This window comes from Mchenga conophoros, linkage group LG4 (assembly GCF_057382185.1).
Source record: "Mchenga conophoros isolate Kocher_MC1m ecotype Shallow Benthic linkage group LG4, M_conophoros_male_GT1.1, whole genome shotgun sequence".
Classification (NCBI taxonomy): Eukaryota; Metazoa; Chordata; class Actinopteri; order Cichliformes; family Cichlidae; genus Mchenga; species Mchenga conophoros.
The window spans coordinates 17,037,385-17,052,659 of NC_140529.1; the positions used below are offsets into that span (position 1 = coordinate 17,037,385).

At 39.9% G+C, this 15,275-nt stretch overlaps 1 protein-coding gene across 3 annotated transcripts in view; it reads right to left on the minus strand.

Annotated features, from left to right (window-relative positions):
- Positions 1-662: 662 nt before the first annotated feature.
- clec16a (C-type lectin domain containing 16A) overlaps positions 663-15,275 on the minus strand; it is a 53,375-nt gene continuing 38,762 nt past the window's right edge. For 2 of the 3 annotated variants that reach the window (XM_085270729.1, XM_085270728.1), the window contains exons 19-23: positions 11,277-11,428; positions 9,642-9,846; positions 7,895-8,065; positions 4,901-5,038; positions 663-3,183 (exon numbers count right to left, since the gene is read on the minus strand). In XM_085270729.1, the coding sequence (XP_085126855.1) occupies positions 2,597-3,183; positions 4,901-5,038; positions 7,895-8,065; positions 9,642-9,846; positions 11,277-11,428 (1,253 nt within the window). In that variant the 3' untranslated portion in view covers positions 663-2,596. The remainder of the gene's footprint in view (positions 3,184-4,900; positions 5,039-7,894; positions 8,066-9,641; positions 9,847-11,276; positions 11,429-15,275) is intronic. The other variant, XM_085270730.1, reaches the window with a different exon arrangement.

Sequence of the window (15,275 nt, forward strand, 5' to 3'; positions counted from 1 at the left end):
TCTCACCGTCTCTTCTCCCCTTTGGTTTTCTTTCTCTCCCTCTCTTTCTTTCATTCTTTCTCCCTGTCCTATCCCCCAGTCATGTCTGTCCCGTTTGTAGCAACTGAAAATAAAATAAATTCATAATTATAATAAAGGTCAATCAAATGGACCAATATGGCAAGGCCATGATGATCCACTTGGTAAAATAAATCCGCTTGGCATCTTTCTTGGCCTTAAGACAACAATTCTGATGGCTAAAGATCCAAACGGGACACAAAAACCCCCCAAAACAAACAAACAAACAAAAAAAAAAAAACACCTCTTTCTCCGGCACTCCCAGGCCTGATAAGACTTCTCAAGTATAACCAGGGCCTCCTGCTTGAGGGTGCAGGGAAAATCCCAACAACTGTGTGTTTAATTGTAAAAGGTTGTACTCTGTACTGTTTTACACCATTTATGCCTAATTTGCAGTATCTGTTGACCTAAAAAGCTAGCTAGCTTTAGGTGATAAGTATAAATCCAGCTTCTCATAACCTCTGGCTTTACAAACCATTGGATAATGCACATCTTTTATATACAGCCTGTGGCTTGCCCATCCCGCCACCTTTTCCCTGACTCGTGAGTCAGTCAGCTACATAATCTCCTTGGCAGAGATAATAAGGCTCACACTGCAGTGTCACTGTAGTTAAGTAGAATAATTTATTGCATTTCTTTATTTAGTCATCTGTTTCAGTTCATTAACAATAATTACAGGTTTAAAAGCTCATAGCATTTACAGAGCAAACAAACTTGTCTCTCTCTCTCTCACTCTCTCTCTCACACACACACACACACACACACACGCACACACACACACACACACACACACACACACACACACACACACACTACAATCAGAGACTTATGGAAGCTTGTGACTGCATGTTCTGGTAGAGATTGGTAGTGGCTGCAGGGAACATGAAAATATGCTCTCTACAAAGCCTCTTATCAACTCTCCAAACTGTGCCAAGCCTCTTCAGCATGTCCGTGAACTTCACTATCATTCGGCTGCTATTTACAGTAGCAAGATGGAAATAATAAGAGACCGTATTGCTCCGAAGTTCTCATTTTAGAAACTTGTTGAGGACTGTACAGTTAAAAAAATAAGAATGTTCCGAGCATTAAGACTTCAGCTGCGTGAGGATGGCACAGAAAAAGATGGTGTGTGAGCGAGGAGGAGAATGGCAGGAAATTATGGGAATAGATGGACTGAAGAGTGTGCTTTAATCCTATAATTTACAAATCAAGTCACAAATTCAAGTTAAAACACACCAGTTTCATTCAAATTGATCAAACACTGCTGTTTGGAGAGACAGGTTACCCATTACATTCATTTCTCCCCTCGTTGGTTAGCTCTTAAGATTATTGCAGTAGTAAAGCTTCATTCATCTGATTAAAAGAAAAAGGAAAAAGAAGAGGAGCATGTGAGGGTTTCCCCCCGTGACACTCATGTGAGAGCTGTGACTTGTTCCTGAAAAAATTTATCTGTAATGCCACAAGAATAACGAAAAAATCCAAACATTGTGTTTTAGAAATTTTTGGAGGCAGTAAGCTCTTTTTAAAAATAACCCTCTTTTTCAAATTAAGGTGTGAAAGCATTCATCTAGTCAAAGCCAGATCCATGGAGAATGAGCTCACGTTAGCGTGTCAGGAGGAAACCAGCAGATACATTCAACCCAAGTGTTGTTTTGTGCAGACTTGAACATCCAACATCACTAACATTAACCTGTGAGTTTAATTCAACAAACCAACTTTTACTTTTCTAAAATAAACAATAAATAGCTTCTCAGTTAGCAACCTGTGTCCCTACAGACTCTCAGAGTGAATGAATAACTGAATGAACAGACTTGAGCAGTACTATTCCAGTTATTTTACAGCCCTTGAGCGATCCCGATCAGATTTCCCATTAATTCTTTTGGTTAGTCATGGCACCGATTGGTTATTCAGCTTTATGAATTAGATGAGATGGTGAACATTTACAATTTGAGACCTGCTCCCGCCTAGCTTATGCTAGAGATGACTTGATAAATTTTTAAATGCGCTGCTCACTAAATGGAAAAATATGTAAAACCTACAAACACACCCCACCCAACCCAGCAGCAGTTGCAGGGTGACAGAAACTGCTAACCCATCTGACTTGCAGTGGTGTTCTGTGTTTAGCATAGTCGTGAACACCACCGAAATGCATGTGGTGACCCGGTATGTGAAAATATGACACAAAAATAGGTCTTTGAAAAGTGCAGCTCGCAGCAGTAGCGTGTGGTATGTGTTTTGAGCTCATACACAATCAGAATGAGTAAAAAACGTTGCTGGTTGCGCGCCTCGACACACATGTGCCAAAAAAAGAAGAAAAAGAAGAGAAAACACGAGCTTAGAAAGCACGGAAAGCCAAATGTGCTTTGAGCCCTCGTTGACCAGTGTCTGTTTTGAGTCTTTCTTCATGTGCAAATACAAAATGTTGAGATGCTTCCGAAAGCCTCTTGGACTATTCACATCACTTTCTAACCTACAGTTTCCATCATGAGCTTGGTATATTATCTATCACACTGGTGACTGCACGAGTACTGCATGTTCCTTAATCCAGCTCAGGTGAGTCTGGTGTTTCAGTGTCTAACTCTGCATTATCAGACTCTGCAGCTGTCACGCCTTCTCTTTCTTGCTCGAGGTCCCCATTGAGCTCTTTAGGTGTGCCTTCACCTTGTATTTCATCTGTTCTCTCTGGAACCTCATCTGTGGGTGTGACAGTCTCGGTCGTCTCAGTGGTTTCCTCTTTTACCGTTGCATCTGTTTCAGTCTCATCTATCGGCGAGCCGTCCTCCTCGTCTTTCCTAACCAACTCGTCGTCCCCCTCCTCCTCCTCTGCGATAGAGGCATCTGGTCTCTGTAGGGACTGAGCCGCTGTGACGTGGCCGGTGCACAGGTGCAGGCGAGGTGGGTCGGCAGGCGGCAGCAGGGTGAGCGACTCGACGCTCAGGGTGTCTGCGCTGTTGTCGGTAAGGAGTGAGATAGTGGGCTGGGAGGCTGGGGTGAGGCTCGGGGCCAGAGCTGGAGCTGGAGCTGGGGTTGAGGGAGCAGAGGAGACTAATGTTACTTCTCCACCTCCTCCTTCACTTTCTCCGCCTGAGGACGAGGGCGGAGTGTGCTCCAAAAGTATACCGTCATCTAGGAGAGTGATAGAGAAGACAGTGAGGGAGCTAAACTCAGAGGCAGATATTTCTACGGATTAGCACTGGGGTGGGAAATGATGTAGCTTGTAGCACAGTCCACACAGGGGACTGTGGGTAAAAAGAGTAGCTTCGAATTAAAGGAAACAGATAAAAATACAGAGGCACTGGGTGAGTGTATCAAGGTCAATTTAAAGAAAGTTCATATCGGAAGTCTTTGCATAACAGGCAAAAACCTTTCAGTGCTCCCTTATTCACAGGGTGCCAGAACCACCGCTAACTCTGCACGTTAGAGTTGGCAGATTTTCACACTAGTGCCCTTCCTGATAAAACCCCAAATGAATCTGTGTTTCCTCCTGGGATCAAACCAGGGATCTTTCACTTGTTGGTTAAATGTGTACAACTGTACCATATTCCATTTTGGCAAAATTCAGTATTTTCCAATTCTAAAGGTTTCTGAAACCTTTAAAATTTTAAATATACCCAGCCAATAGGAACCTGAGACCACTGAGGATTTGCATCAACTGGAAATTGAGGCACACAAAGCGCTCTGTTTACACTGTAAAGAATCTGCCAGTCCCCGCTGACAAGGTTAAGACTATTTTCTAAGCCTCTTAGAGCCTAAATGTCCTCCATCATGGAAGCACTGCACAATCTGATTTTAAACCAAAACCCAGCCCTGACTGTATACTATAAACTACGATGTAGGCATACTTACATCGTAAGAGTGTGAGGTATGTTTCACAAGAGTAAACAACAACAGAAAAGCTGTTTTAGAGCAATAAAATAAACTAGACGAGTATGTTTGCATGATTTGGAAACATTTGGTCTAGCCTGCTCCTTCTCCACCCACATTTGTCTTTAAAAAAAACAAAAACAAAACAGTTTCATCTATTCAACTCCTGCATCACAAGCATCGCTGTTCTACTGTTATCAATCCCATCAGTGAATCCGATCAGAGCAGCCTTTACCTGCTTTGGTATTCAATTCAATGAGTCCCAGTTTATCATGTGGTTGGTGGTTCAATCATGGGCCCTTACATATGACAGTGTTATTGTGTAACTACTAAACCCCAAAAATGATCAGTATATCATCAGACATGTCTGTGTAGAGACACGCAGATTATAGCTTTTTATAATCTTCTGTGTAAAGTCCCTTAAACAGCTGATAAGCACAGGTTGTCATGCCAACGTTGCTTTGCAAGCTTGACTATTGCTTGGAAAGACATAACAGTGGACTCATGAGCAAGAAAATGGCTGTTAATTTATTTTATTTATTCGGCACCAATCCACAACAACAGCTGCTTCATGTAGCAGGAATCTACTGAATCTGCAAGGGAACAGTGCTGTGTTGTAACTATTTAACTGATGTGGGAGGGAGCCAATATGATCATTTACATTGTCACGTCGACCACACATAGGCATCTATACGACACAGTGAAACACCACTGCCAGCTACTGTGGTTTTGGAGGTTTGTGTATGTAGTTGTATTATAGTTACAAAACTCTCCATATGTCAAGGAGGTGTGTGCGCATGCATTGTAACACAAATATAGTTGCTCGGCACACTGGCGTGCTACAATAATTTGCAAAGGACTGAGTTCCTTTGTCACTTAAACGTTTTATTTAAATTCAGAGCATGTGTAATATAAGTTTGTCTTCATGCTTACGCCTGCAGGAGCTGTGGTGGTTTGTGTGCGTCTGTGTGAGCGTTACCTGCAGGACTCTGAGCTGATGTCGTGCTTGCAGTAACAGAGTCGCATCGCCCCGTACTCCCGCTTCCACTGGAGGGAGGTGAGGGTGAGGAGAGGGGTGAGGGAGTGTGCTGGGGCACGCAATGAGCCACTGCAAACCCTGGAATGAGTGCAACAGACAGACCCTTGCCATTAGCAACTCAAACTGTCTCTTAAGTGTTCTCTGCTACAAACACACATAAAAAGAGGCGTTTTTATTCCAATATTCTACAAAATAAACTCATTAATGTGGCTCGTAAAAAAGCTTGGGTAAAATTTAGAAACCTCTACGCTTGGGCAGATCCCACAGCTTGCAAACATTTCCCAAGAAACAGTGTCTGTTCTTGATTTAGAAAAGGCTTGATTTTAACTTCATCTGCATGCTACATATTTCCACAGTGAATCCAGCTCATCCAGATGTTATTTTGCTTAACCTGTATATTCCTCGCTCAGTTTCTTAGAAGCCCATGGCTGTTAAATATTAGCATAAGGGTCAGCGTATCCCAAGCATTTACTGATGTCATGATAACTTTTACGTACCCACTGGGACACCTGTGGCCAAAGCCGATATGTTTTTGGATGTCTGTCTGTCTCCTTTTAAATGTGGAATCTCTTGAACATCTGAAGAGAATTTCTTCAAGTGTGACACCAACTTTTACTTGCAAGGATGAACTAATTAGAATTTAGTGAACAAATAAATAATAAAGTCAAGGTCACAGTGACCTCGAAGTTACTGTGGAGGGAAGCTTCATTATCTTGCACGAGACTCCATTTGGATAAGAGGGTGAACTGAGTGAAATCTGATGGTCAGTCAGACCTGCACCTGAATAAAAACCCTGCGGTCGTACCTCAGGATGTTCAGTGCTATTCGTTACACTATTTCACTGCAAAAAACGATGAAACTATGATTTCACTGCGACACTTTCAGGACATTATTCACCACCACAACACAGCAACAGAAGCAGCAGTTGTGAGCATATTTAATATTTGGCAGATACAGATTTGGTAAACAAGCCCTTTATACCTGCTTACACACTACACACACTGGACTGACATGGTAAGGGCATACAGTCGTATTAATTGAAGCTCCAAACTGTTTCAGCTGAGGTAATGATACCGTGTCAAGATTTAAGAACAGGCTTCGTAATCTACCCCACTTGTTGCCCTCTGGAAAAATAAAACTACTAATTGGGTGCCTTGTAACTCCAGAGGAGATTCTCCTGCTAAGGAGGACAAAAGAGTCGTATTCAGGAGCTGAAGATACAGTGAGTACAGTGATATAACTCACGGAAATCCATTGAAAAGGGATTATATTAGTGTACCCAGTGGGACTTACTCACAGGGATTATATTACAGGAACAGACAGAGCGACCGAAGTAAAGCACAACAGTACGAACAGTATTCACTACTTTATCGAGTGAGGAACCATATACAGGGAACTTCACAAGATCTCAAAATAGGCCTTGCCACATCACTGTTAGGTTTTAGAACCACATGGATTTCTCTAAGCCAATCAGCATAGATCAGGCTATGTAACAGATAGTGACATCATTGTTTCTAACCAATCAGCAGTAACCCACAGCATTTCGACTTCACAGTTCTTTTGGAATTTGGGAAATTTGGTTTTTCGCCCCTGCCCACTCTTTCATCTGTGGTCATAATACTGAAACTAACAGTGGTGGGTTGATGAAACTCACACATTATGTGGTTGAATAGTTGCCCTAAATGTTCAGATATGTGTTGTTTGTGTAGGATTTCTTGAAATGAGTGAAATTTTGGAATGAAAAAGGTGGCGCCACATTTGATCGTTTGACACGTTCAACTAAAACTGGAAAGTCTATTTTTAGATGTACACCAGATGCATGTACTAAGCCATACTTTGGGTATTAAAAAAAAAAGGTATCGCACATCATAATGTAGCGCTCAATAAGTAAATCCCAGTAAACTGGATGTTGCCACAGGATTGTGTACTATAATACAATGAGAAATTCAACACATTTAGACATTTCCGAGCCACGAATAGTGAACAGTGTCATTATGTTTAGTTTTATGAGCTTATAACACCTTTTATTGCACTTACATTGCCTACACTGGTATCTTGTCTGCTAAAGTTGATTTAGTAATTCAATATGTATGATTTATTTAGTTAAGATTGACTTTGTGTTCTATATTTACAATTTAGATCTCAGTATTTTTCAGTAGATCTACACTTCACTGTTAATGTTTTGTTCAAAGTGGGCTAAGTATAGACTTCAAAATGGACACTTTTTCTTTAAAGCCGTCTGCTCGGCTTCTTTATGGAATAAGGGAACTGCAATTCAATTCAGGTTTATTATAGCAGAAATCCCAACAATACCCAAGGGAACAACTTCTGTGTTACAGAATAGAACATCCTGTGTTTGAGAGTACACACATACTCAATTTTAGAGTTGAAGCGATCTTAACGCTCTGAATACGAGTATAAATATCTCAGCTGGGTTTGATTTCTCTTGAACCTTCAGTTGTGTCACATTACAGCCTCACTAAGAACCATGAAGAAGTTAAGTCACTGGGCAGGACTGTACTTTGATGTGGGTGATATATTTGTGACAAGCAGACATGTCAGTTAAGGAAGTTAAAATAAACATTTCTATGTGTTTTCTTGTACATTTAACATGTAAACAGTGTATATTAACTTAATTGACCTTCATTGTAACATAAAAATGTCAAAGTATTTCGATGAGCGCCCTGTAAAGGATGAACAAATGCAAGAATTTTTAAAATGCAAGTAATATGAAGGGACTTTTCAGCTCAGTTCTGAAGAATCCCTTTTCTATTTAAAGCATCTAATCTATGTTTTTAGTGAAGCACTTATCTAATGTTCACCCCAACACTAAAGAAATAAAAGCAATAACAAAACCATAGTACCACTGGGTCAGACGCTATAAACAGCTGGTCTGAGATAAAAGCTGAGACGGTACGTGCATCTGTGTGTTACCTGGTACTTTATCGACAGAGGCAAAAACGGATCTATTTGCCGTGGGATCATTTGGTGCCCGCCTAGACTGCTCGTAGAACCGGAAAGGCAGGCCACTGGCTGAAGTGTTTGCAGTCTGAGCGAAACCCAACACCTCTGTTGCACTGGGCTGCACAGGCAGGTCCAGCAAAGCTAAAGAGAGAAAGAAAAAGTGAAAGTGTAGCACTGACCTGTGGGACAGGTTCATGTTACAGTTAAGGATCCAGTGCAAACTCCAGGACACAAAATACCCACTTGTCCTTAATACAATGACAGTATTGCACAAGAATCTTGAACCACTCCTTTTTATAATTTGCAAAGCCAGTGCAAAGACGTCATAACATGCAAACATACATGGAAACAGTATAAAGGATACAAGGAAAAAATGAAGCTGATGCCAGGCAGAAGCTTTTCAGATGGTATTGCATGGTGGTACAATTGTTCAAATTTGGATTCATCACTCCATCAGACCTGTTGCCACTGACTTTCAGTCCAATTCTTGTGGAATTAGGCACAACTCAGGCTTTTCTCCCAGTTTCCCTTCCTTAAGAATGGCTTCTTGGGAACTATCTTTCCACTGACATAATTTCTGATGAGGCTTTTTAAAGGGCACATTACACACCATACTCAGGTATTCCAAGGGTTTGGATAAAAGAAAAAAATACATTCAGCAAGCCTGGAGAACTGTTGCTCACGACGTCTGTAAAATTAAAAGCGAAAGTCTGGCTCCATGGAAGCAAAACAAAGTCAGGAGTGACGGCTTTCTGTACAGTACAGTAAATTTTATTTAAGCAAGAAATGTTTTTGTATGCACAATTATATCGGCAATGAGTCAATCTGACACTGTTGTTGTGACCACACTGACTATTTTGGTGAGGATCACATCCTCCTCAACTTTGCTGCATTAGCAGGATTTTATATTGTTATGAGTTTTGTGTAATTCTAAAGAATCTGGACTTCAGTGGGGGGAAGTACAAGGGACTGACGGGTAAATCCATCCTTATTTGCCAAAGGACTTTTTAGTAATTTTTGTGTTAAAGGAAACACCCACCACTTTAGCCAGAAGATGGTCAAACATATCCTGGCATAACAGCAGGCTTATTATAGCAATGTAAGAAATGACTCTGAGATCATCAGAGCGTCACAAAAAGAAAACAGACATACGACTGACAACTTTTTAAAAAAGGGGAAATATATCACTTTTAGAACTTAGAAGAAAGCCAGAAGCTAATTCAGGGAAATGACCTACACTACGTCAGTTAACAAAGAGATGAACTTTCACTTCTCTTGGACTGAAGTTTCCCAAACACAAAATTTAGTAAATTGAAATGTCTTTTAATAACTAACTAACTAACTAAATAAATAAATGTCTCAAATTAAATTTTGCTTAAATTGAATTTTAGCATTTTGTTGAGGCTGTGAAGCCTTCCTAATGTTTGCTTCAGTTCTGGATTACTGATTTAATTTTTCACTGTTAAATTCTCACCGTAGGTTACTTCTGTTTTTTTAAGTTTCTGTTGGCCGTTTTACCATGTTCACCAGAAAGCAGCGACTTTCTGTTTTAAATAAAGTGTGTTTTCTTGTAAAAGCTGCTGTACTGAACAGTTTCACAGCACTTTCTAGAAGACTTTCAGTCTCAGCGAAAACAAGCCACTAGCTTAACGAGAAAAGGGTCATTTTGGGTAAAAACAAAAGATTTAAAAGGTGGTTTTTCTCTGTGTTTTCTAACCGGCAATCCTTTGCATCTTCATCCGCCGGGCCTGGATACGGCCTTTGGCTAGCCTCTGTTTGGCGATGATGCAACGAATGTGGTCTGCAAAGATGAAGTTGGCCTGCAGAATGGGCAGGGGCTTGGCGTGGGGGTTGGAGCTGGGTTTATGAATGACAATGTTTAACGCCCTGCTGTCGTCCTCAACGCCGGACACCTGCATGTCCTGTTGAAAGAGGACAAAAAATGCAAGATAAGATGGATCAAATTGTGTGAAATAGATCTGCATTTTAGTGTCCCCAGAGGGACAACAAAAGCTGACTTCACAAAGAGTCAATAAACACTGAAAGAGAAACTAATTATTGTAGAAAAATAATTGATTTCTGTGCATTTGTTTTACACTTGCATTAAATTAAAGTTCATTACATCGATTAAGGGTTGGGGGGGTGGTTCCCTAATATTTTTGCTGGGAGTTGGCAACCCTATTAGTTAGGTAGGTAAGTACTCTTTAAAATACCAAAATGGGGAGGATGGTGTAGGTTTAAATTTATTAGATTGATCAATGTTGCTGAACTATAAAATGTTTTGGGTGGAGTGCATTTTTTTGCATACAGGTATAACAGAATAGCTTCAGTCTCTTGTTTTTTTAAAACTTGAGTATGAACTTACACAAAATGCAGCAAGATATTTATAAAAAACAGTTTTATTGATTACAAAATGCGCTATATCGGATTCATATCGGTATCGGCAGATATCCAAATCAGTATCGGACATTAAAAAGTGTTATTGTGCCATCTCTAAAGTATAGTAGGTGAGCTAACACAGCCCTCAGGTATACGCCAGTGCTGATGGATTTGAAGATGGAGAGCGTACTATTAACCGTAACACTTTTACCTGTTAAAAAGGAGAAAAAAATTAAATAAAAGAGGTGAGACAGGTATTTGACTCTTTCTGTGCTTTCTGTTAAAGCACATGAGGCTGCAGCATGCTAAAACAATCAACAGATAATATACGGGCGTAAGCCTTGGGAATTTCCAGGTGTAATGAATAAGCTGAGTCATGCTGGTGCTTGCGTCATCTGTGTTCCTTTCATGCCTGCAAGCAAACTGTACATTCAGTTTAGCATTCTCATTTTACTAAAATGCTTCAAAACATTTCATGACAAGTTAAAGCCACTAGTATAAATCCACTATTTTCTTTAGGACACGGTTTCTTTCTAATTGGAATTATGGTTATTTTCAGAGGACAGGAAGCGTATACAAGTCTTTCACTTCGGCTGCTGAAGAGTTACCTGCTGGCAATAGTATGCGGAACAAAATTCGCATTTTCACTGAAACAGGTGAACTGCAACTGCACAAACCCTCAAGGCATCACTAAGAGCTTTACATGTCTCTTGTAAAAAGGACACAATGAATTGAGTATACAAAGAAAATGCCTGAGTAATGAGAACGCAACAAGACAGCAATACAAAACATCCTGTGCTAGAGAACAAAAGAGCAGAATTACACTGGAGAACAAAAAAGAGATAAATCAATATGAACAAGAGTGAGTAAGTAATGAGTACAATATTGCAGAAAAAAATTCATGGTTTTCAATCAACATTTAATTTCAACTGAAAAAACAAAACAACAAACGTGTACACTTTTTTTTTCTTACTTGCAAGAGGCCGGCAAATTTGACGACACCCCATCCAAGGCGTTTGCTTTCTGGTTCCACCAGACTCATCTGGTACACATCTACAGCAAGGAATCTCTGGGCCTGTCCCCCATCTTTACTGACCACCATACAGGCTATCAGGTCACTGTTATCTGAAAAAGGGATCACAAACATAAACATCAATGGGTTTTTTTAAAATGTTTTTTTAGATCTTTTTTTTTAAACATATATAAAAATTGTAATCCATTTTTTAAACTGTTTACAACATATTTAATATGGCATTTGGAGTTCGAGCCCAAAACAGCGTATTAATAATATGTATATTATTAAATAAAGGACTATTTACTTCTGCCAAAGTGTTTCAAGTTAGCTCTGAGGCGTTTCACACACACCAGTCAATGTCATGACATGTCTGTAGAGACAGATCAAACATTTGTCATGTACTGACTCATGTCAAATGTATTTGTGTAGCACTGGAGGGCCTTACAGCAGGATAGAAAGAGGAAAAAATGACAAACATATATAGGTTATGATATAAATTAAACTTTGATAAAAATCACAAGCAAAAAGCAACCTCGACTAGACTTGTTTCCATGTTCAAAGACGTCTAGTTATTTACATCTGCCACGCTAGTGTTTACTATAGATGTGTTTACTATGTCACCACCAGTCCAGGTTGTTTCCACTACAACCTTGGTAGATGCAATGTCAAACACTGTGAGAGGACCCAGTCCTGTATGTTATGGCCCCAGGACAGCTGCTTTACTCTGCAATGTGCATGGGAAGCTACCCACTAGAAATATAATCAAACAAAAGTTTAAGAGGAGGATACAGACATGATTTATTGATAAGCCACTTCAAATAATAAACTTGCTACCCTCGATTTAAATGACTGAGATCAAAATGAAGCAAGTTTTAGCTGATCGCAGGTGTTCAGGAAGTTTTTTCATGCTCAGTAGAGCACGCGCTCAATGTTCTCACGAAAAGTGAGAACATTGCAGTACTGGACATGCCAACTGGACACGATTACACAATGCAACGCAGTAGCAAAGCACATGACAATAATTGTTGGACAGGTATCGAGGCAGGTGAGATCTAATGTCAGTAATCCAAGTGTTTAAATACAGTCATAGTAATGTCATAGCCAATAGTAGTTGGATTACCATGGGAAAACTTTTCCAAGAGGTAATGAGGCTCTCGGGGACTGAGGTGAACACCCCAAGTAGTCCACACACCACATGCATGGGACTGTTTATTCACCAGAGTTCAGTCCCCAGAGTAGTGGGAAATAACTGTGCCACCCCCCACGCCTACCTAATTTCTTTTGGAAAGCTTGTCGGGTGAAAAGGTCTTAAAATATGGAGGACATTTAAAACAAGACAGTTTGGCCACTTAAAAAATAAAAAGGTGTTTCCAGAAAGTGTGTCAGACAGCGTACAATATTTAGCAATAGCAATAGCTATAATATTTTATATGTATTATTAAATGCATATTGCATAATGTATAGGTCCTTAAGTATCAATGAATCAAGATGCAATTCAAGTCCAGACTTTCATCTTTAATTTAAGGAGTTTAACAAAAGCATTTCATGAAGTGTTTAGGAATTATGGCCCTTTTTATACTCAGTGTATGGAAGAGGGCTTCCCTACAAGTATCATTTGTATTGTGGTAACTTGTACAGCACTTTCGGAGCACCTCTGCCCTTTATTAAAAGCACTTTAAAACTAGAACTAGCACTGCACTCAGTACCCCATTTGCAAAAGTAAATCAGACATCTGACTGACAAGCAGTTTCATGGCCAGAAGAGAGCTGTTACCGTGTTATTCCATTATATATAAAGCTTATAAATGACCTCGGATTTGATGGGCAGACAGTGGCAGTGAGTTGACGCACACAAACACACACAGTCAAAACACACAGAGTGCTTTAAAGGACAGTGAAGAAGCTCTGCTCCCACGCCTGGAAAATACATCAAGACAAAATAAGCCCACATGTCCAGTTCTTCATTTCAATTTACCACAAAACCTACTGTAAAGTAAACACGAAATACCGAACTGATGATCTGATGTGACACCACTGGTTTTGATCTAATTATCACCCACCTCGACTGACTCTAAATGTAAACCAGTAACATTAGACTGACGTACAACCCCCATGAGGAATTTCTCTTGCAGTCTCTCACACATCCCTTCCACTTGATGATATTTATGTTTCATTTTTATTCCTTAATTTGAATTCTCAAGTATTCTGACTAATCTACTTTTACAGTGCAACATGACTAATCCTATGAACATAAAGCAACTCAGATTCACATATCTGAGAAAACTAGTGGCTTTAAATTTAGGTATTTAACAGCAATATGCTTCTTACACAGGGCCAGCAAGCTTTTGCTGCACATTCATTCATACATGCGGCCTATTTAAAGATCAATGGGGAATACCAAGAACTCAACAGTTCCTACTGAAACAGTGAGCAGTGAAAGTACCTACAGCTGGAGATACAGTCATCAATTTTCGATGGTAACACAAGGGATGCCGACAACCAAATGGTCAGAGAAACCAGGGGAAGTTCTGCACACTCAATCCCCAGAATAAACGGGGGAAAAAACCGTGCCACCCCCCATGCCTACCTAATTTATAGTGGAAAGCCTGCCTGGTCAAAAGGGCTTAAAACACGCAGGACATTTAAAAGAAAACAAGTCAACTCCATTCATTTATCACTGAACTTAATAAGACTAAAATTACTTTTATTAACACAGACAACTGTTAGAGAAGGACTTTTCTATGAAAGACTTGAACCTTTGATCTATTAGTCCAAAAGAAGAAAGGTCTTCACAAAAGCAGTTCTTGTTCTACTTTTCTGATTCAGATTTTGAGGTAATTCGAATGAGACACCTTGGGCAAAAAAGCAAGATATGACTTGGATGTTCAGCCAAAAAAAACCCCAAAAAAACTCTAAACAAAATCAAACAGCATATGGCTGCCTAACTTCAGTATTCTCTTCAGCTTTTAAGTGTTCCCAGTTGGCTGTAGGCTGCATGAACAATACCCCATTCACCAAGGTGAGAAGAGAAAAATGCAAAACATGTGACTCCAGTTTCGTTACAGGCCGTCTTACCCACAAGCAACAGCTGGTCACATTTCCAAATAAATATCAACATATATCATCAGTTCTGAGTTACATAAACGTATAATAATTTGTTTTACTCATTTTTTTCTACATTGGTTAGGGTTACGAAACACCTACATGACATGTTCTCCAGTAGGGCTGGGCCATATTATACTGTTCACGGTAATACCGGTATAATGTTAGACAACGATAGGAAAATGAAATATCGCGATAGAATATAAGTAAAACTCGCATGCGCAGTGCCTTTGTTTTCATACGCACATGGCCGATTGTTGAGTGAAACAGATGAACCAGAATTGGTTTGTAAAAATGGTGCAACTTCAGTGATGTGGAACTGGTTTGGTGTTTGTCCGTCAGATACACAACAAAGCACATTTTTTTTTGCAGAACATGCAAGCGGCCGTCGTTATTGTCGTATTTGTCGGACTAAGATGCTCTTAAATCTGGGAGTAATCTGGGTCCTAAACCCCCCTCTTCGGGTCAAACGAACACTGCACTGAGAGTTAAAAACTGTCTAAATTCTTTCATCTTTAATAAAAAAGATCAGCATTGCTGCTTTACCAGGTGTAACTATGAAGTTTAACTTCCAGGCATCCATGAAAACAAAATGTATTACATTTAACGGAGTTAGAAGTTAGCAGGAAGCTAGCGGAAGTTAGCTCGCTAGTTTCGCTAGTTACCTAAGCATGATATTGCATGTTTTGACTGAGAGATTTCTGAAAAAAAATCAAACGTACAGCTCTGCTATCACTTCCAACATAAATGAAGACAGGAAACTAAACAGCAGTGACGTTTGTAGGGTTACTGAAGTTCGGCTAGCTGGTATATAATGATGTGCTACGTGATCGCTAGCGACACAGCTATGTTAGCA